General features: G+C 44.1%; 1 protein-coding gene across 1 annotated transcript in view; it reads right to left on the bottom strand.

Moving 5' to 3' along the window:
• The window catches only part of ASB18 (ankyrin repeat and SOCS box containing 18), a 60309-nt gene extending 50645 nt beyond the window's left edge, over nt 1-9664 (bottom strand). The window contains exon 1 of the mRNA XM_032408251.1: nt 9457-9664. Within this exon, the coding sequence (XP_032264142.1) occupies nt 9457-9664 (208 nt within the window). The remainder of the gene's footprint in view (nt 1-9456) is intronic.
• Between the last annotated feature and the right edge of the window lie 7644 nt (nt 9665-17308).

The following is a 17308-nucleotide window of genomic DNA, read 5'->3' as shown; positions in this document are numbered from 1 at the left end:
CTCCCCCAGGGCTGGCCACGCATGGCACTGTGGGGCCCGTGTCACAGATCAACTTCTCCTCTGCCAGTCTGATTTTCTCCCTCTCTTCATAGGTGTTCATGCCCTGCAAATATCCTGTGAGGCAAACTCCACTCAGCTTCAGACTGTGAGCCCCTGAGGCTCCTGGGCCCCCTGGAAGGATGCGGGGGGGGGTGTGTTGTTAGAGCAGATGAAGACAGGAGAGCAGAGAGATGGCCTGCCCAAGAGCCAAGAAGGGTGTAAGGGATTGATGGTGTCATTCGGGTATGGTTTTGACCACAGTTTCTAACCACTGGTAAAGGACCTAGGACTTTTTTTTTTTTGGTCTCAATTTGCCATGGGCTGATTCTTTTTTTAATATACAATTAAACTTAATTACAAGAAAAAATATAATAGAAAAAAGTCCAGTAATCACACACTGTTGTACTGTCAAGTTGCTGTCAATATTTTTAAAAGCTTACTATCAATTTCCATGGCAAACACTTGACAGAGCATCATCTGCCTCCCGCTGTGCTCTGACTAGTGCTGTTATCCATCACTCACTGGGGTACAGGGTGGGTGAAAGGGTGCTGGCAGAAGTTGTGGGTTAAGTTAGCTCCTGGCACATCTTTCAGGCCCTTGAACACTTGCTATAAAATTTCAATGGGAAGCTGTTGGACAGGGGTCACCAGGCTTTTTCTGTAAAGTGCCAGATAGCAAATATTGTTGGTTTTGTAGGTCATATGGTCCCTGTGGCAACTATTCAGCTCTGCCACGATAGCATGAAAGTAGTCATTGACAAAATGTAAATGAATGAGCATGGCCAATCAAACTTTACTTGTAAAAACAGGCAGCCAGCCCTCAGTCTATAGTTTGCTGACCTTTGCTGTAGACAGTAGGGAGCTACTGCAGGTTTGTGGGAAGGGGAGAGACATGTACCTCCAAACAGGAAACTGTCGTTGCACCCTTCTCTCTGTGTGCCTTCCCCACCCCTCACTCCAGTGAACCTGCTCTCTATTCTCAAGGCAAACTCGACTCAACAACAGTCAGCAGAGCATACAGGTACCCTGGCACACATTTCGCCTATTGCCCTCACCTATATCCGGTTCTGGTTTGCTGAACTTCTTGAATCTGTAAATTTATGTCTTTCATCAAATTTGGGAAATGTTTGGTATCTATTTCTTTAAATATTTTTTCTGCTCCATTATCTTCCTTCTCTCTTTCTTGGACTCCAGTTGGATATGTTAGATCTTCTCAATTGTCCCACAGTCTCTGTTCATTTTATTTTCTATCATTTTACTTGCTGTTCATCAGGTTGGATAGTTTCTGTTGATCTATTTTCAAATTCACAGACCTTCCTCTGTTAAGCCCGTTGTTGACTAGAACAAGGCCGAACAAGGCCAACTCTAGCTTCGAGGGCGGTGGGCGCATTGTATTGCCTCAGGGACTCAACTAGTAAAGAAGGAGGCACCTTCTTGCCACCAGTCTCTCCACTGCCATCCTTCCTATGTAAGAAAAGTTTTTGTTTTTTCCAAATTAGATGGTCTCATTCCACTGCTGAATGGATCCTCACTGCCTTTCCAGGTAAGTGTAAACACCTGTCTAGAATTTGTAGTCTCACGAAGTACTGTCCCAACTTACTTGCCTTAACTTTTCTCCCTCTGCTCTGATTTGCACACCCTCATTTCCGGGCAGGTCCCTCTTCCTTGCACAGGGTGGTATGCCCCTGTGTGCTCCACGTTTGCTCCCTCTGCTCCCTCTATTTGGATTCCCTTCCTTTCGATCATAGCCTGTTAAGAACATGTCCATCTATCAAGAGCCAACCCAAGAGAATTTAGTGTCCCCCATATGCTTTTTTGGTCTAATTAATATTTATTATGTACCTACTGTGTGCCAGGATTTGGTGACTAGGACAAACCCAGTCCCTGTTCATATCCAGTTGCTGACTTTGGTATTGGAAATTAATGGGCAATGGGACAGAGAAGTAGAGCCAGGTAGTGAATTTGCCACTTCCAATTAGTGCCTTAGGAATGTTTTTCCTGAGCAGAGCACACCGTTGCAGGAACCATAATCCTCCTAGGAAGGAGAAAAGCCTCTTTGCTATCATCCTCATTTCTTTTTGTTCTTTCAAAACTCTCTAGTGTGCTTGGGAGTGATGCTAATAGAAGTATGTCATCAGCATACATTATTTCTTTATTAGGCTGTTTCTCAATTTTGATTCTGAAAATATCCTGATTTAGTCTAATTGCAATTTCACTGTGTTCCACAGGCAGTGACAATTCATACTGGGGGGAGCTGAGACGTGACCCTGTAGGATTTTTCTTCCTGCCCCATATGCTCTGAAGCTGGACCATTAGCTCTAAGACATGCATCTCATCTCATCACAGTGATTCAACCTGCTTCTGGGAAAGAAAAGAGCCTAGGGTGTGTATCTGGTTGAAAGCAAAGAAATATCTTTATTCTAGGTGGTGGGAGATATTTTTCTGTATCTAAAGCAAAAGCTGGAGCCATTTTATTCCTAAATAATTTAACTATATTCAAAGATAATCTGATGTTATTGTAGGAAAGTGTATTTCTAATAAATTCCACTTGATCTGGGTGAATCAATTCAGGCAGCGCATAATTGAGTCTGTTAGCAAGGACTTTAGCAAGAATTTTGCAATCAGTGTTAATTAAGAAGATGGGACAATAATTTGTGCATAATTCCGGATCTTTTCCTGGCTTGTGAATCAAAGTAATAAGAGCAATGCTCCGGCTGGTGGTGGGATAGTGTCATTAGGTGCTGATTTATAAGTACTTAGAAAGGTTTAATTTCATTTTGCTTCGAGCAGGGTCTCCCTGCCCCCACACTGTCGGCTCAGGGTGTGCAGCCGAGATGGCGGAGTGTTTCCCTCTCTATCCTTCCCTGTCGCCGCTGACCTCCTGCTTTCCATTTCTGTTTTATTTGGCAGCCAAAGACCCCACTTATTCATCTATGTTTTTTTCTTAATACTCTTATTTGAATTATTTGAAATCAGAGACTCCATGCTATTGATGTGTGTGGGTATGAGTATATGTGTGTGTAAGGTAAAGTAAAAGGGTTGTATGCAGCTTCAGTGGGGAAATTTGTTCATGGATCTTCCTGCAAAATGTGTCTGGGTGGGTATCAAGAGCCCTTGACAAAAACTCAGGAAACATACCTTGTTAACACACTGCTGCTAACTGGCTATTGACCAGTGGAGGAACAAATGTGAGCCTCAGTGTCCCCACCTGTAAAATGCAGCTGTAAGACGGACGAACTACAGGCATCATGGAATGCTGGGAAGAGCATTGGGTCGATACTTTCTACAGCTTTGGGACCTCGGGCGTGTAACGTCACCTCTTAGAGCCTTGTTTTCCTCAGCTGGGTAAGTGGGAAAGACAAAAGCCCTTGGGAAATGCATACTTCATGAAGGTCCTTGCTAACTGTGATTTCTCTCTCTTTGCCTCCACTTAGAGCTGGTGTCAGTTCTAGCATGTTCTGGTTTGGAGACATAGTCTCCCTAACAATTAGAACGGGCTGGCCCTGTGCCAAGCTGCTGCTTATTTGGTGCATTCAAGTTCACAAACCAGTCTCCCACCAGCCCTCCAGGAGATACCTTCCTTCCCTCACTGGTATGGAATCAGCCATCTCTTTGGCCTCTGTTAGGATGCACCGCACTTCCGAAGGCAATGGGGTTTTGTCAATGTCCTCCACAAACACAAGTCATTGGTCTCAAAACCTTAGTGCAATTTGTAAAGACCCTGAGAGATGACCCGACCAATCCCATTTTTTTAAAGGGAGGATATTAAGGTTCAGAGAGATGGACTGACAAGTTCAAGACCACAGAGGCAGTGGTGGAGCCAAGGCAAGAACCAGGGTCATCTCACTGTTAGTCTCTTGCCGTTCCCAATACACCCTGTCTCAGAGCCACCAGCAGCATGCATGCTTCTGTCATTAGTTCAAATATGACTCCTACAAGGGAGGGGCTGTGCTCATTTAACTGACATTTGACTGTTGGGTTTGTCCTGGGTGATATTCTCCTCCATGTGTGGGGAAGGGGTGGCGGATGTGGCCTTAATGTGATGGTGGACTCAGTGTTAAGCCTGCAGGGGTGCTGGTTGGATGAGAAGTTGAATTCCACAAATAGACCCCATCTTGACGTGTATGCACATGCCTATCACACGTTCCCCACACTCATTCCCCACCTATATACATGCTGCTGGATGCGATCTCTTAATAAAAACCCAATTAGTATTTCTTTAACTTGCCTCCAGATGCTTAAATACCATTACCCCAAACACAACATAATGTCTCTAGTTTTCTGTTTCAATCAAGAATTCAAGTAGCATCTTGACTTGTATATAATATATCAGCAGCAAAATCATGGAATGCTGACATCCTTAATAATAGCAATTAGTAATCAGTTGTTTCTTAAGTAGTTTGATTACGCCAGTTACCAAATTGTACAGTTGATGCATTTGGGGGCAAGAAGGGTCTCGCCACCCCTCCCCCAGCCATCCTTTCTCCCTTCCCATGCCTTAGTGGTTAGTGAGCTGATAGGCATTGAAGAGAGGCAAGGACAAATGATACAAATGTCACTAATATTAAACAGCAGAGACTAGGTTTTAGCCAAAAGTAGAATTAAATATTTCTTTGCAGAAAGACTAACCCCAGTAGTATCTATGGGAAAGCAATCTGTCCCCACCCACCTAATGTCAGGAAAGGAGCTTAGCCTGTCCGTGCCAGGCAGGATGTACAGATTTTGAGCTCCTTCTCAGGGCAGAGACCCTGTGCTAGGCTCTGGATACCAATAAGCATTCGGCAAGGATCTCACCTTCAAGGAGTTGTTTTTAAGTTTTAAATATCTGGTGGGTATAACAGTTAGCTCAGCAAGGCCATGTGTTTCAGTAACTAATGGAGACTGAGGGCATTATGTCCTCGTGGAGGGAGGAGAGTCTCCAGCAGAGGCCATCGACCAAGCAGGGTCTGGAAGAAAGGGGTGGCCTAAGCAGAGGAGGTCCTCACGTGCCTCAGAATTTGGGTGCAGCCCTGGTGGGAAGGTTCTTATTGGAATGGGGTGGATGGCATAAATGGGGGAGCTGATTATGCGGGATCTGTGTGCTCAGCCCTGTTCAGCTTATCTCTCTCTCACACACACACACACACACACACACACAGAGCATGCCCCACTCCCAGTCCATCCCAGTCCATCCTTGCAGGGGCAGGTGGCTCTTTAGGGGACATGTGAATTGTGTCTTTAGTGAAATCCCAGTCGATGACCATCCCTCTGACTCTCTACCAACCGTGTAGGGAGGATCCATGCTGTACCTTGCCCCGTGATCTGCTAGGGCTTAAAATTTCAAGTTCCTCTGACCTCTGCCCTCATCAAGGGGGGACATGTACACATGGGGAGGCTTCTCCAGAAAAAGCCATTCCCACCATTTTCTCAGCTGGTGCCTCTTTTTCTCTATGCTTTTATTGTGACACTGACATGGATGCGTCAGAATAAATTATTAGTATTTTTTGTGTTCCCTTTGGTGGAATAATAAGTTCACAGTGCAATGAACATGGGGATTTCACTGACAGATAAAAGGTCCTTGTGTGTTCATAGTGACAGGAACACAGGAGAGAATGGTTACTTTTCTTTGTCTTATTTCTGCAAATCGTCATCTTTGAACAATACTCAGAAACCTGTCAACCAGGGTTTTCCTTGGGATGGAAACTTTCCTCCTCTCCCCTAAATGCACTTGCCAGCATGCTGCTTGGCTCCTCCCTCTCCCGGTCCGAGTGGGCATTCCCAGTGTTGGTCCTCGCTGCCCAGCCCCAATCCCCATCAGTTCTTCACAGTATCCATTCCCGGTATGGGCTGCATTTCAAGGTATTGCCATAAGTTCTGACCACTCTTCAAGCATTCTAAAGACCCCACATATATATTTAAATCCAAACAGTTCTTGTTCCTGCCAAGCATGGTCCCCAAGGACTCACAGTGGCCTTGAGAAAGAGCTCATTTGCTCCCACACTCAGCAAAAAGGAACCCATGCTGCATTGCAGGCTGTGACAATGAGTGTTTGGGGTCATAGCCTCAGAGAAGCGCAGAGATGGACGGGACCTCAACAGTGAATCAAGTCAGCGTTTCCCAAAAAGCATCTACAAACTACCAATTCCCCTGGTGGCAAAACCACAACGAGCCTTTATTATACGATTGTGTCAAACTCCAAGCGTGTGATTCAGCAGGAAGCATCTTCCAAGCTCATTCCACCATGGACCTCTGTTTGGGAAGCCCTAATTGAATTTCATGTCACTGGCCCAGAAAGGGGAAGTGACTTTCCTAAGGTCACACAGCTCATTGGTGGCAGAGCCCAAGTTTCCTTCTGGAACATCCCATTCCACAAAGGGAGCTTCTCCAGGCCCCTGATAACCGCCCGGTACTGATGTTGCCTGGACTGCGAGCCTGGGAGGCATCATGCGTGTTACTCCTGTTTGCATTCTCCACTCTCCATGCTGCAAGTCACACAGCACAGGCTCAGCACACTGTCACCATCAGGTCCCTCTGTTTTCGGTCTCCGTTGGTGGCACCAGCCTCTACTTGTTACCGAGACCTTCCCATGGACCCACCCATGCAGTTCTCATCTTTGTCACTGATCTTTGTGTTTATCCTGCTCTCTTGGTTGAGACCCTTGTCATCTCTCACCTGGAAACTGCCTTCAGTCACCTTCTAAATAGGCTCTCCTCCCTTCTCTCGCTTCCTTCAAATCCTGCTTTCACATTGTGCCCAGAGCAGCATACCCAGAACACAAGACGGAGCATACTGCACTCTCTGCCTCAGGTTCAAGGCCAGCCTGCTTTCCCTATAATAGAGTCACTGGTAACAAGATGTGCCTTAATCATTCAGGGTATGATCGCCCTGAAATGAAAACAACCCTGAACTAACCCAAGCCCTTAAAACATGTCACCAGCAACGAACTTTTCTTGCCCTTCTGAATGGTGCAGTTCGGCGGGGAGAAGTATATACATATGTGATTTAGAATGTAATGGGTTCATCGTGGGAAGGAATGAAACTCTCTTAACACAAATGTCATTGCTTTCAAGTGTTCAGCAAAGTTGCGGCGCGGGGACAGTAAAGATGGTGCAGGGTAATTAGTCATGTGAAAAGAATGATATTTTAAATTGGGGATTTCAAATACACAGATCCCCAACCAGCTTCGATGGCTTTGTAAAAGGGGATGTGGAGAGAGGGGACTTGCTTTTAAGCATAGCAGAAAACAGAGGGCTTAACCACGGGGTGTAACAAAGGTAGGTGCGGTTCAGGGAAGCCAACTAGGGGTGGCACAGCCGAAGTGGGCACCCTCATCCCTGTGTCTGAAGGGGCAGGCAGGGAGATGAGAACTGTGAGCCAGGAGCTGAGCCTTTGGCACAAGGATGAAGTCAAATCGCAGCAGAGATCCAGCAGGGAGGGGTCCCTGGAGCAAATACCCACTTTCCCTGCTCCTCTTAGCACCTTCCCTTAGCTGCCTCCAACAAGAGTCAGAGCGCTTGCGGCAGGTGATACGGTTCATAAGGTCAGCTTCACAGGTGGGCACAGGGCAGGCAGTGTGCGGTGGGGAGGGTGGCAAATGCAAGACATAGAGCTCAATGCTCCTGGTGAAACTGCAGTTTATGATGACAATCTCCCTCCTCACAGCCCAGGGCAATCTCCTGCACCGGGGAGCGTACCGGGCGCTGGCTTGGCGAGACTGCAGTGCCTGTCTGCGTAAAGCTAAGGTCGGAACAAAGGCGTGTTGTTCTTTGGGCTCGTGGCTCCTGGGCCCTCACCCTGATTGTGGCCACAGATGTTAGGAAAACCAAGGAAAAGAAGCAGGAGATGGTTGCTCCCTAAAGCCTAATGCAACTTGCTTAAGTCCCCAGTGAAAGGCAGCTGAGGGGGTACACACACGCCATGAGGGAGCAGGATTGTCACCCCCTTGCGGGACTGATCTGGATCTCCCTCTTCATCACACGGAAGCCCCGCTGGCTAGCACCAATGCCCCATGCACACTCCCTTTTGATATACTTTCTGCACGGGGAGCATGTGTGTGTTTGTGTGTGTGTGTATGCAGGTGTACATGTGTGTGCACGCACACATGTATGTCAGGAGGGACTCAGTCTAGTGGGTGGGGAAGAGCCCTCTACACCTTGTAGGGGCCAAGCACACCTGACAAGCTAGAACACAGCACTCATATATGGAACATAAGGAATAGCACGGAGGTCATTAGGAGAAGGAAGGGAAAACTGAAGGGGGGGAAATCGGAGGGAGAGATGAACCCTGAGAGACTATGGACTCTGAGAAACAAACTGAGGGTTTCAGAGGGGAGGGGGGTGGGGGGATGGGTTAGGCCGGTGATGGGTATTAAGGAGGGCACGTATTGCAATGAGCATTGGCTGTTATACACTAATAATGAATCATGGAACACGGCATCAAAAACTAATGAAGAGTACTTCATTACAGTAGTATGGTGACTAACATAACATAATAAAAAAAAAATAAAGTAAATCTTGCACCAGGGCAAATAGTTCCATTTGTTATACAAAGAAGTTCTGCAAAATTTTTGACAAAAAAAAAAAAAATAGAAATGGGGAGAGATTGCCCATCTGAATAGACAGGTCCCATGTGAAGAGGTCTACAAAGAAAAACAAAGCCTTGTGGCTAAGACCTTGTCCCGAGCAGCAGAGGAAGGACAGGTGGGCAGGCGGTGGACAAGGACCAGCGCACACTTTTTCAGTTGGTGGCTCAAGGATAAATACTCCTCACCAGCAATGTTCAGGGTGTGGTGAGACACACACACTCACCGTCAGAGGAAATAGAAACCCTTTCAGAAAACAGTTGGGCAACTTTTCTGTCCTTGTTTTTTTGTCCTTGGAATTCTGCTCTTAGGAATTTATTTTAAGGATATAACCTGAATAGGAAAAAAAAAGCCATACGAATGCTAATAAAGATGCTAATTATGGCATTATTGATAGTAGTAAAAATGTAAACAAATATTCCTCTCTTGTAGGCATTTGGTTTAAGTATTTTGTGATTAATCACCTCAATAGGTGATTGAAATTAAGAAGACTATGTAGCATCATGGAAAATACTTTAGATATATTAACTCAACAGAGCAGAACACAAAATTACATCGAAGGCATGGCTGTGGGGGGGGGGATTTACACATGCATTAGGAGTGGAGAAATGCAAACAGGGCCCGTGGGAGGATGGTGGCGCCACAGAGTGCTTTTCCCCTGTTTGAGCTGTTTGCAGCGCGGGCCAGGGGCTACATAGAGACACAGTATATGCAGCATGTGTGTACGGATATAAACAAGAACCAGACAGGCAAGCACCCGGCAGGTGCCTTTTTCACCCATTCACCCTTCCACCTCCAGGAATGGCCCGCCCCGGACACACGCTCATGATGGGGAATGCCGCGACCGATCGTTCTGGCTACCTACGAGCACGCCGGCGGGCAGCTGAGCCGCGGGGTCCTTCATCCAGTCGTCACTGGCCAGTTCTATCACGGCGTCCACGTGCCCCACTTCGGTGCAGATCAAGCGGCTCACTGTCTCGTCATCCCTGGCGTCCAGGGCAGACTTTAATCTCCTCACTAAATCTGAGTGGAGCGGGTAATCCGGAAGGCGGTCAGAGCTGGACATTGTGATGTTGTTTGTGCATTGACCACACTTCTCTTCTCAATGGAGTCCAAAGGTAGCAGCTGCGCCGCGCAGGGCACTGTGGGCGTTGCTATAAATAGGACAAACCTGGCTCGCGTTTCAGGGGCTGGGGAGGGCCACTGGCTGGAGGCCTTTTTCTTCACAGGGCCATGGGAATTCGTCTTCCTGAAGGTCTCGGTTAAGGATTATTCTAGACATGGGGCAGTAGACATGTTGGTAAGCGGGGGAAGAAGAAAAGGGGGCAGCATTTTAAAAGAGAACTCTCACAGGTACTGTTGAACAATGACTTCTTTTAGCTAAGGTGAGATTCCGTCCTGAAACGGATTGAAAGGAGAAGTAGTAGCTGGGGGTCCCCTTTCCTTCTTTCCTTGAACATGGACGTGATGTGTGGAGGTGTGGCAGCCATCTTATAGCCATGAGGTAACAGTCAAGAGTGAAGGATTAACATACTGAGGAGAATGGAATAGAAGGAGGGGAAGAGATGGCTTCTCAGTGACATTTCTGGACCTTTGCTTCAGCTCTGGGCCGCCAACTACCAGACTTCCCGTCTTTATTCCTTGAGCACGGTTCATGAGTTTTCAAGGAGTTGCAGCTCAAAGTGTTCCCGGTTGATGTAGGTAGTGTATTCAGTCTACCTTTAAAGTCATGGGAATGTCCTGCTTTAGTCTACAGAGATGTAGCAGAAGTGGCTCAGCCTGTCATAAAGAATGTGGATGATCTCCCCAAGCCTTCTGGTCTTTGGCAATTGAACTCTTGCCTTCCTTAGATAAAATCCCACTGTATCTTGCTTGGACAGCAGCCAACCCCAAAGTCCTTGAAGGAGGAGCAGTGGCAAGGTGGGTTTGCTCATCAATGAGCAAGCAGCCAAGGCCACTTAATGGACTGCCTTCCAGGGTCACAGGAACTGAAAATGGACCTTGCTGGAGACATTCTGGGAATCCTGGGCAATGTGTTTTTGAGATCTTAACTCAGTGGATCAGTCTTCAGTTCAGATGTCTGACCAACTTGTAGAGAGGGTGCTTGGCCTCTGATTCTTCCTTCCACCAAAGAATTATGTTTTGAGAGAGATTTTTGAACCTGAATTTCTACGCACAAATGCTTGGCACTATCAAATGCCTTATGTTTAGAAAGAAATATAACAACACCAGCACCATTTGTGTAAATACAAAGAGAGGGAGGGTAGTGGCCATAGGAAAATTATCGGAATTTGGGTAAGGTAATTTAAAGAAAAAACCCAAGAATTACTGAGATTGCTATCAAACTTCAAATCAGAAGGGAGGTAAAGATGAAGCACTTGTTAGGCAGATAATAAGATGACAAAGCCTCAAAATATGGCACTCACTGATCTTAATTACCAAGCTATCTGCTGGGTGTTTAATCAGTAGCACATATACTATGCTAATTATTCTGGCTAATTTTGTTATAATGTAATTCTTTATCAACCCTGCTATGTATAAATTAGGAATTGAAATGTAACTAACACAAATTATATTTAAGGCAACATGAATTTTTTTATTTCAGTGTGAAATCTTCTAATCTTTATTTCTTTATCTTTCCTTTTTTTTGATTAGCCCATGTGAACCACCCCCTCCACTGCCCACCCTGCTTCAGTGCCCAACAACCTGACTATTATTTGAGGAGAAAGGAGCCCAGCACCAATATCCTCCCCCTAAATTCTTGGAAATCTTATATATGACTATCTCCTTCAGTGATTGTCCTTGAAAGGTGCAGAATGTATTTAAGCAATCAGTGGTAGACAGACACTGGCTTTCTCTGAATCAGATAAAGGTTGCTTCATTGTTCTACCTTAATGTTTAAATAATCACCAGAGGGTACCATAATTCACGTATTTTCAGTGATATATTGTATGTGACTTATGTCAATTTGTTTACAAATGTGTTTAGTTGAGAACTAATAACACAGATCCTCACAGAAAAGCACAAACATTATCTAGAGGTTTTTTTTTTTTTTTTTTTTTATGTCATTTGAGCTTGCATCCAAATGAGATCAGGCTGGTACAGAAATTGGTGGAGCTGTGCAGAGCCCACTGGCATGCCTTCAGAGACTGCCAGCCATAGAGCTTTTTAAAAAAATCAGTATTTTTGGTTTTGAATTATTTTGCAGCAAAATAACAAGCTTATTGAATAAATGGGTACAGTGTGGGTCTAATTTAGTCTCAACACCATCAGTGAGAGTCAGTTGCCAATGGAGGATCATGGTCTGGGAGAAATGGCCAGTCCCAAATACTCATACTCCATTGTGACCTCAGGGTAAGGGACAAGCACTGGGCATATTTGGATTAACTCAAAGTGACCATGAAGAGGATCTATTTCTGAGACTGATTTTCTTCTTTGACCCTGAAATGCCCCTGCTATTTCCTGAGATTCCAGAGAGCTGCTCCTTTGACATATAGGTTCCCCACTATTGGCCCCCAAGTGCTCTTAGCTCAGACCTCACCTTTAAATCCAGCTGCAGAGGCTTCCAGCTTGGGGCTGCCCTGGGGCTCCCTTCCCAGGCCATGCTCCTATCTCTCATGATTCTGTCCTCTCTCTGGTTCCTGCAGCTTGATTCCAGAGTCTCCCACTTCCCTGCTCCAGCAACATAGATGCTTCTCCCTGTGGTCAGAAGCTTTTTAATTTGGCTGAAGTTTCCTCTAAATCCCTTTTTAATGGGTCTCTGATAGCTTTTCAGGCCTGATGGTTTCAACCAGAACATTTGTGTGAATGTATTTACCGTTGTGTGGCTGGACTGGCTTGCCCATCAACCTACTAGGCCACGGGGAGCCACTTTGTGAAGTGGCATTGTTATGTGGTCTTTATGGGCAGCTCTTTGTGCAAGAAGGAAACAGAAGCCCCTTTCATTCCCTTTGTATTTTCGAAGGCTTGAAACAACACAATGGGATGTGGGCACAAACGAGATGTGATGAAAGCCATTTACAACTTTTGCAAGGTTGTTTTTTTTTTTTCCTATTGGGGCATGATTTATGATGGCACAAGGATGGAGTTGTACAATTGGAGATGCAGACATTTCCGTTAATGAAACCCTCAAAGACAAAGTAACAAATGAGTTTCATTCAATAAACACTTTTGGAGCCCTAGCATATGCCAGGAGTATAAGATACGGTATACTACATACTGATTATATGGCTCCTGACACACCCCAGGCACTCTTCTAGAGGTGTCGCGTATATAAACTCATCTTCTCGCAACAGGCTTGTGAGGTAGCACTATCATTGCCACTTGACAGAGGGAGAAGCTGAGTGGGGAGACAATTTGCTTGCAGTCACACGGCTGCTAAGTGGCAAAGCTAAGATGCAAATATGTGCAGTCTAAGTGTGCTCCTTAAAACTCCGGGTCGAGCTTCTCGGCTGTCTGACCCCTCCCTGCGGTTCCCATTCTGCTCTCTTGTAATCTGTTTCTTCCTCATCCTTCCTTTCTGTTCTTTTGCCTTTTTTGAGATGGAATCTTGTGAGAAAAGATGAGGAAACAGTGGGAGGAAGGAGAAAGGCACAAGGGCAAGGTATGGACTGGGAGTATTTGGGGGAACTTTGGGAGAAAAAGGACTAGGAGCAACTTTCATGTATGCAGGAAGTGGACAAAGAAAGAAGGAATCTTTGGTTGCTGGATGGTGTTCCCTTAAGCCAGACATTGTGTTGAGACTGGACCACCAGGGCATGGCTTTTTAAGAGTCTTAACAGCTAATTATGGGTATCAGTGCCATTGACTGGGAGACAGACAGTGAAGCATCCATCAAGCGCAATGATGGGAGGTGAGAAGTTTGCCTTCTGAGGAGTGAACGTGAAAATCAACAGATAATGCAGTCTTTGGGGATGCAGAAGAACTGTTTGAGGGCAGTAATCTGCTTTCAAATTTTAACTCTTCCCATTTCAGATAATATTAGCAACAAAGGAAAAGGAAAAAAATGGAGAAAATCTATGTCAGTGGTTGAACTTAGGGCAGAGGGCATCACCATGACAAAAATGCTGAGCAATTTCTGTGAGAAATAGCGCGGGCAAGATTGAGAAAGGGCTGACCGGCTCATCGTGGGCGTGAGTGGAAGGAAATGCAGAGAGGAGCCCTGGGGTGAGTATGGGGCTGATCTTGCCTCATCAACAGGTTCAGAGAGGGGCCCCGAGAACCACAGTGCTTCCAGAACACCAGCATCTCATGTCACATTCCATTCCTGTGCCCGGCACACACAGGCAGAGGCAGGTGGTTTCTCGGGGGGATAGTCATGCATGTTTCAGAAAGGGGCCCCGTATCAGCCATTTCAAACTAGGAACAATCCAAATGTCATCAACAGTAGAATGGATAGATAAAATGTGGTATATTTCTGCAGGGGAAAAGATAGAGTAACGAGGAGGAATATACCACAGTTACTTGCAACAAGTGCTTGACTCTTACAAATATAATGTTGAATAAATGAAAGTTGCCAGACACAAAAGAATAAATGCTGTAGGACACCATTTACATAAAATTTTAAAACAGGCAAAGGTAAACTATAGGGATAGAAGTCAAGACAGTGATGACTTTTTCCAGAGAAAGTGGGGGTAGTGAGTGGGAAGGGACATGGAGGAATTTCAGGCAGTGTTTTCCTTCTTGAACTGCTTGATGGTTACAGGGGTGTTTGTGATAATTCATTGGACTGTTACGTCGTCTGTGTGTGCGTGAACTTTTCCATATGCATCTTGTACCTCATAATATAAAAAAGATAGACATAGACTGTTTCAAAGAACAAAGCAGCTGACATAAATACAAGACAGAAATAGTCTGAAGCGCTTTTGTTGAGAGTTTCTTCATACTTTGAAACCAAAAAATGATGGGCTAGGAGAGGTGGAGTATGGATGACAGTATTCCCCCCTCCCCACCCCATGACAGATGAAGACCTGGACTTTCCATTATGAATACCAGGAAGCTCCATGGGGACCGATTCAGGGCTGAAGGGTCCCTTAGCTCATCTTCTAGACCCAGTGTTTCAGAGGTCAACCTGTCAACCAATCAACATCTGGTTTGGATGATATTTGTTGTTTCCAAGATTGTCCAGTTTTTTCTTCTCCCTCTCATTGACTTGTCACTTGTAGGAAACTCACTCTTAGTGGTCTGAATGCTCAGAATCCTACTGAAAAGGGAGCCCCTGCAAATCAATTAGAAAAAGGTAAGCAGCCTAGTGGAAAAGTGGACAAGAGACTTGTGGTGGAATTGTGGTATGAAGATAAACACTTCTGATCCAAGATGAGACTGGACGGTAATCAGTAGGAAACTGCCCAATGTCCTGGGTGGTCCACTATTATATGATAGATAGATGTAGAAGATACATATTGTACTTTGCAGTATGTAAATCGACAACACATAGTCTTTTCAAATGTCTTTGTAATGTGTGTTGATGCACAGACATTTGTTCTTATCCAAAGCCATACAAAAAGTATTAATAAATTTCCAGAGAAACATATTTATATTATCTGACTACAAGTGTATAAATTGAAAATATAACAATATCTTTAGGACAAGCAAAGATCATCAAAGCACTTGGGTATTAAAAACAAACAAAAACATTTTTTTTAAAGATTTTATTTATTTATTTGACAGAGACACACAGCGAGAGAGGGAACACAAGCAGGGGAGTGGGAGAGGGAGAAGCAGGTTTCCTGCGGAGCAGGGAGCCTGATGCCGGGCTCGATCCGAGGATGCTGGGATCATGACCTGAGCTGAAGGCAGATGCTTAATGACTGAGCCACCCAGGCACCCCGAACAAAAACATTTTTTAATAAGGAGCTCAGAGGTTATAAGATAAATCAGTGATAAGAAATTGTTTCAGATGAATGACAATGAGGGCAAAGTATAACAAAATTTACTGGAGATGGCCAAAGCCATCCTCAGAAGAAAATTCATAGCCTTCAATGTTTTTATTATGAAACAAGAAGGAAGGGAAATAGAAGGACAAGCATTCACCTCAACAGCAATATAAAGGTAAAACCAAGAAGGCAAGAATGTAGGACTAATAGATTTAGAAAAGAATGACACAGAATAAATAGAAAAATAATCAAGATAATTTAAAAAGGCAATATTTTGAAAAGAAAATATTAAAAAAGCTTCTAGCAAGATCAATAAAATAATAAGAGAACAAGCACAAATACTTAATCTTAGGGAAAAAGAGCTCTCTCTAAATAAAGAACATAGTTTCAAATCTTCAAGAAAAATATATTTTAACTCATCTGAAAGTCTTAATGAAATGAGTAATTTTTCAGGAAAATGAAAAGAAATAAAAATGAAATAAAGAAAGGGCAGAAAACCAAAGTACATCAGTTTTGTTGATGAAACTAAAAAATTCTGTCAAAGAAATAGTCACAAAAGGCCCAGGTAAAACACAACAAACGTAACAGTAATCATAGCAGGAACAACAAAGATAGACCAACATCTATTACAAATACAATTATAAAAATGCTATGTAAAATATCGACAAATCAAATCCACCAATGTATTGAAAGAATAATACATGTGACCAAGCAGTGTTTATTGTGGGATTGCAAAATTTAACTTTAAAAAATCTACTAATATGTTTTATCTCATAATATGTCAAAGGAGAAACAATATAGTTATCTCAATAGATGCTAAAATAACATTTAATGCCATCTAACACCCATTTCTTTTTTAAAAAACCTTTTATTTATTTATTTTAAGTAATCTCTACACTCAGTGCGGGGCTTGAACTCAGGACCCTGAGATCAAGAGTCACATGCTCTATCGACTGAGTCAGCCAGGCACCACCTAACAGATATTTCTTATTAAAACTCCTAGTGAGCTAGAATTAAAGGATGTTCTCCTACATGATAGAGGTTATCTTTCTAAAAGTAACAACTAACCTCATATTTAATGCTGAAACAGAGATATTTTTACTATGATCAAGAGCAGAACAGGCAAGCTCACTATCATCACTTCTTCCTTGTCTCATTTGGAATCAATTGAGTGGAGGCATCAAACAGATGCAGCTCAAAAGGTCAGCTTCATTATGATAAAGCCAACTGAAGGAGGTGGCTTCAGATCTGAAGCCAGAGAAGCTGGCTAGCAATCCCTGAATTAGGCAAGATGCATAGTCACCGGCAGCTCTGACCTTCCTTTCCCCACCCACACCCGACTAGGACTGACCCTTTCCAGGTAGCAGAGAGATCAGAGAGTACCTTCTCAGATGGGCAGACCCATAGAGAATCCAGAAGGGGTTGAGCCATGGGAGCTAATTCTTTTTTCCCAAAGATACCAATAAAATGTTCCCAAGGGAAAAGATAGGAGATGAGAGGGAGGCCAGGAGCTCTATAAAAGTTCAAGTTTTACATATGGCAGCATGAGGCCAAGGGGACCTCTGACAGTATTCTATGCTCCTCGAGAAGTTTTAGCCAGTGTGATAAGCAGAAAAAGAAATAAGAACAATAAATATCTTTAAATAAATCAGAATGACCAATTATTATCTGCAGATGATGCAGCTCTTTGGAAAACCCAAGTGAATTAACTAAAAAAAATATTCATTTGAACTTCCAAAAATGTTCGGTAAGCTGGCCTATTGCCCTCCCAAAATGAAAAAATTAATAATTTATTTATATATTACAGCAGAGTTAGAAAACTGGGCAAGGTGTGG

This window comes from Phoca vitulina, unplaced genomic scaffold (genome assembly GCF_004348235.1).
Source record: "Phoca vitulina isolate PV1807 unplaced genomic scaffold, GSC_HSeal_1.0 scaffold1, whole genome shotgun sequence".
Taxonomy (NCBI): domain Eukaryota; kingdom Metazoa; phylum Chordata; class Mammalia; order Carnivora; family Phocidae; genus Phoca; species Phoca vitulina.
Note: the sequence above shows the minus strand (reverse complement) of the source record. Positions and strands in the feature narration are given on the sequence as shown.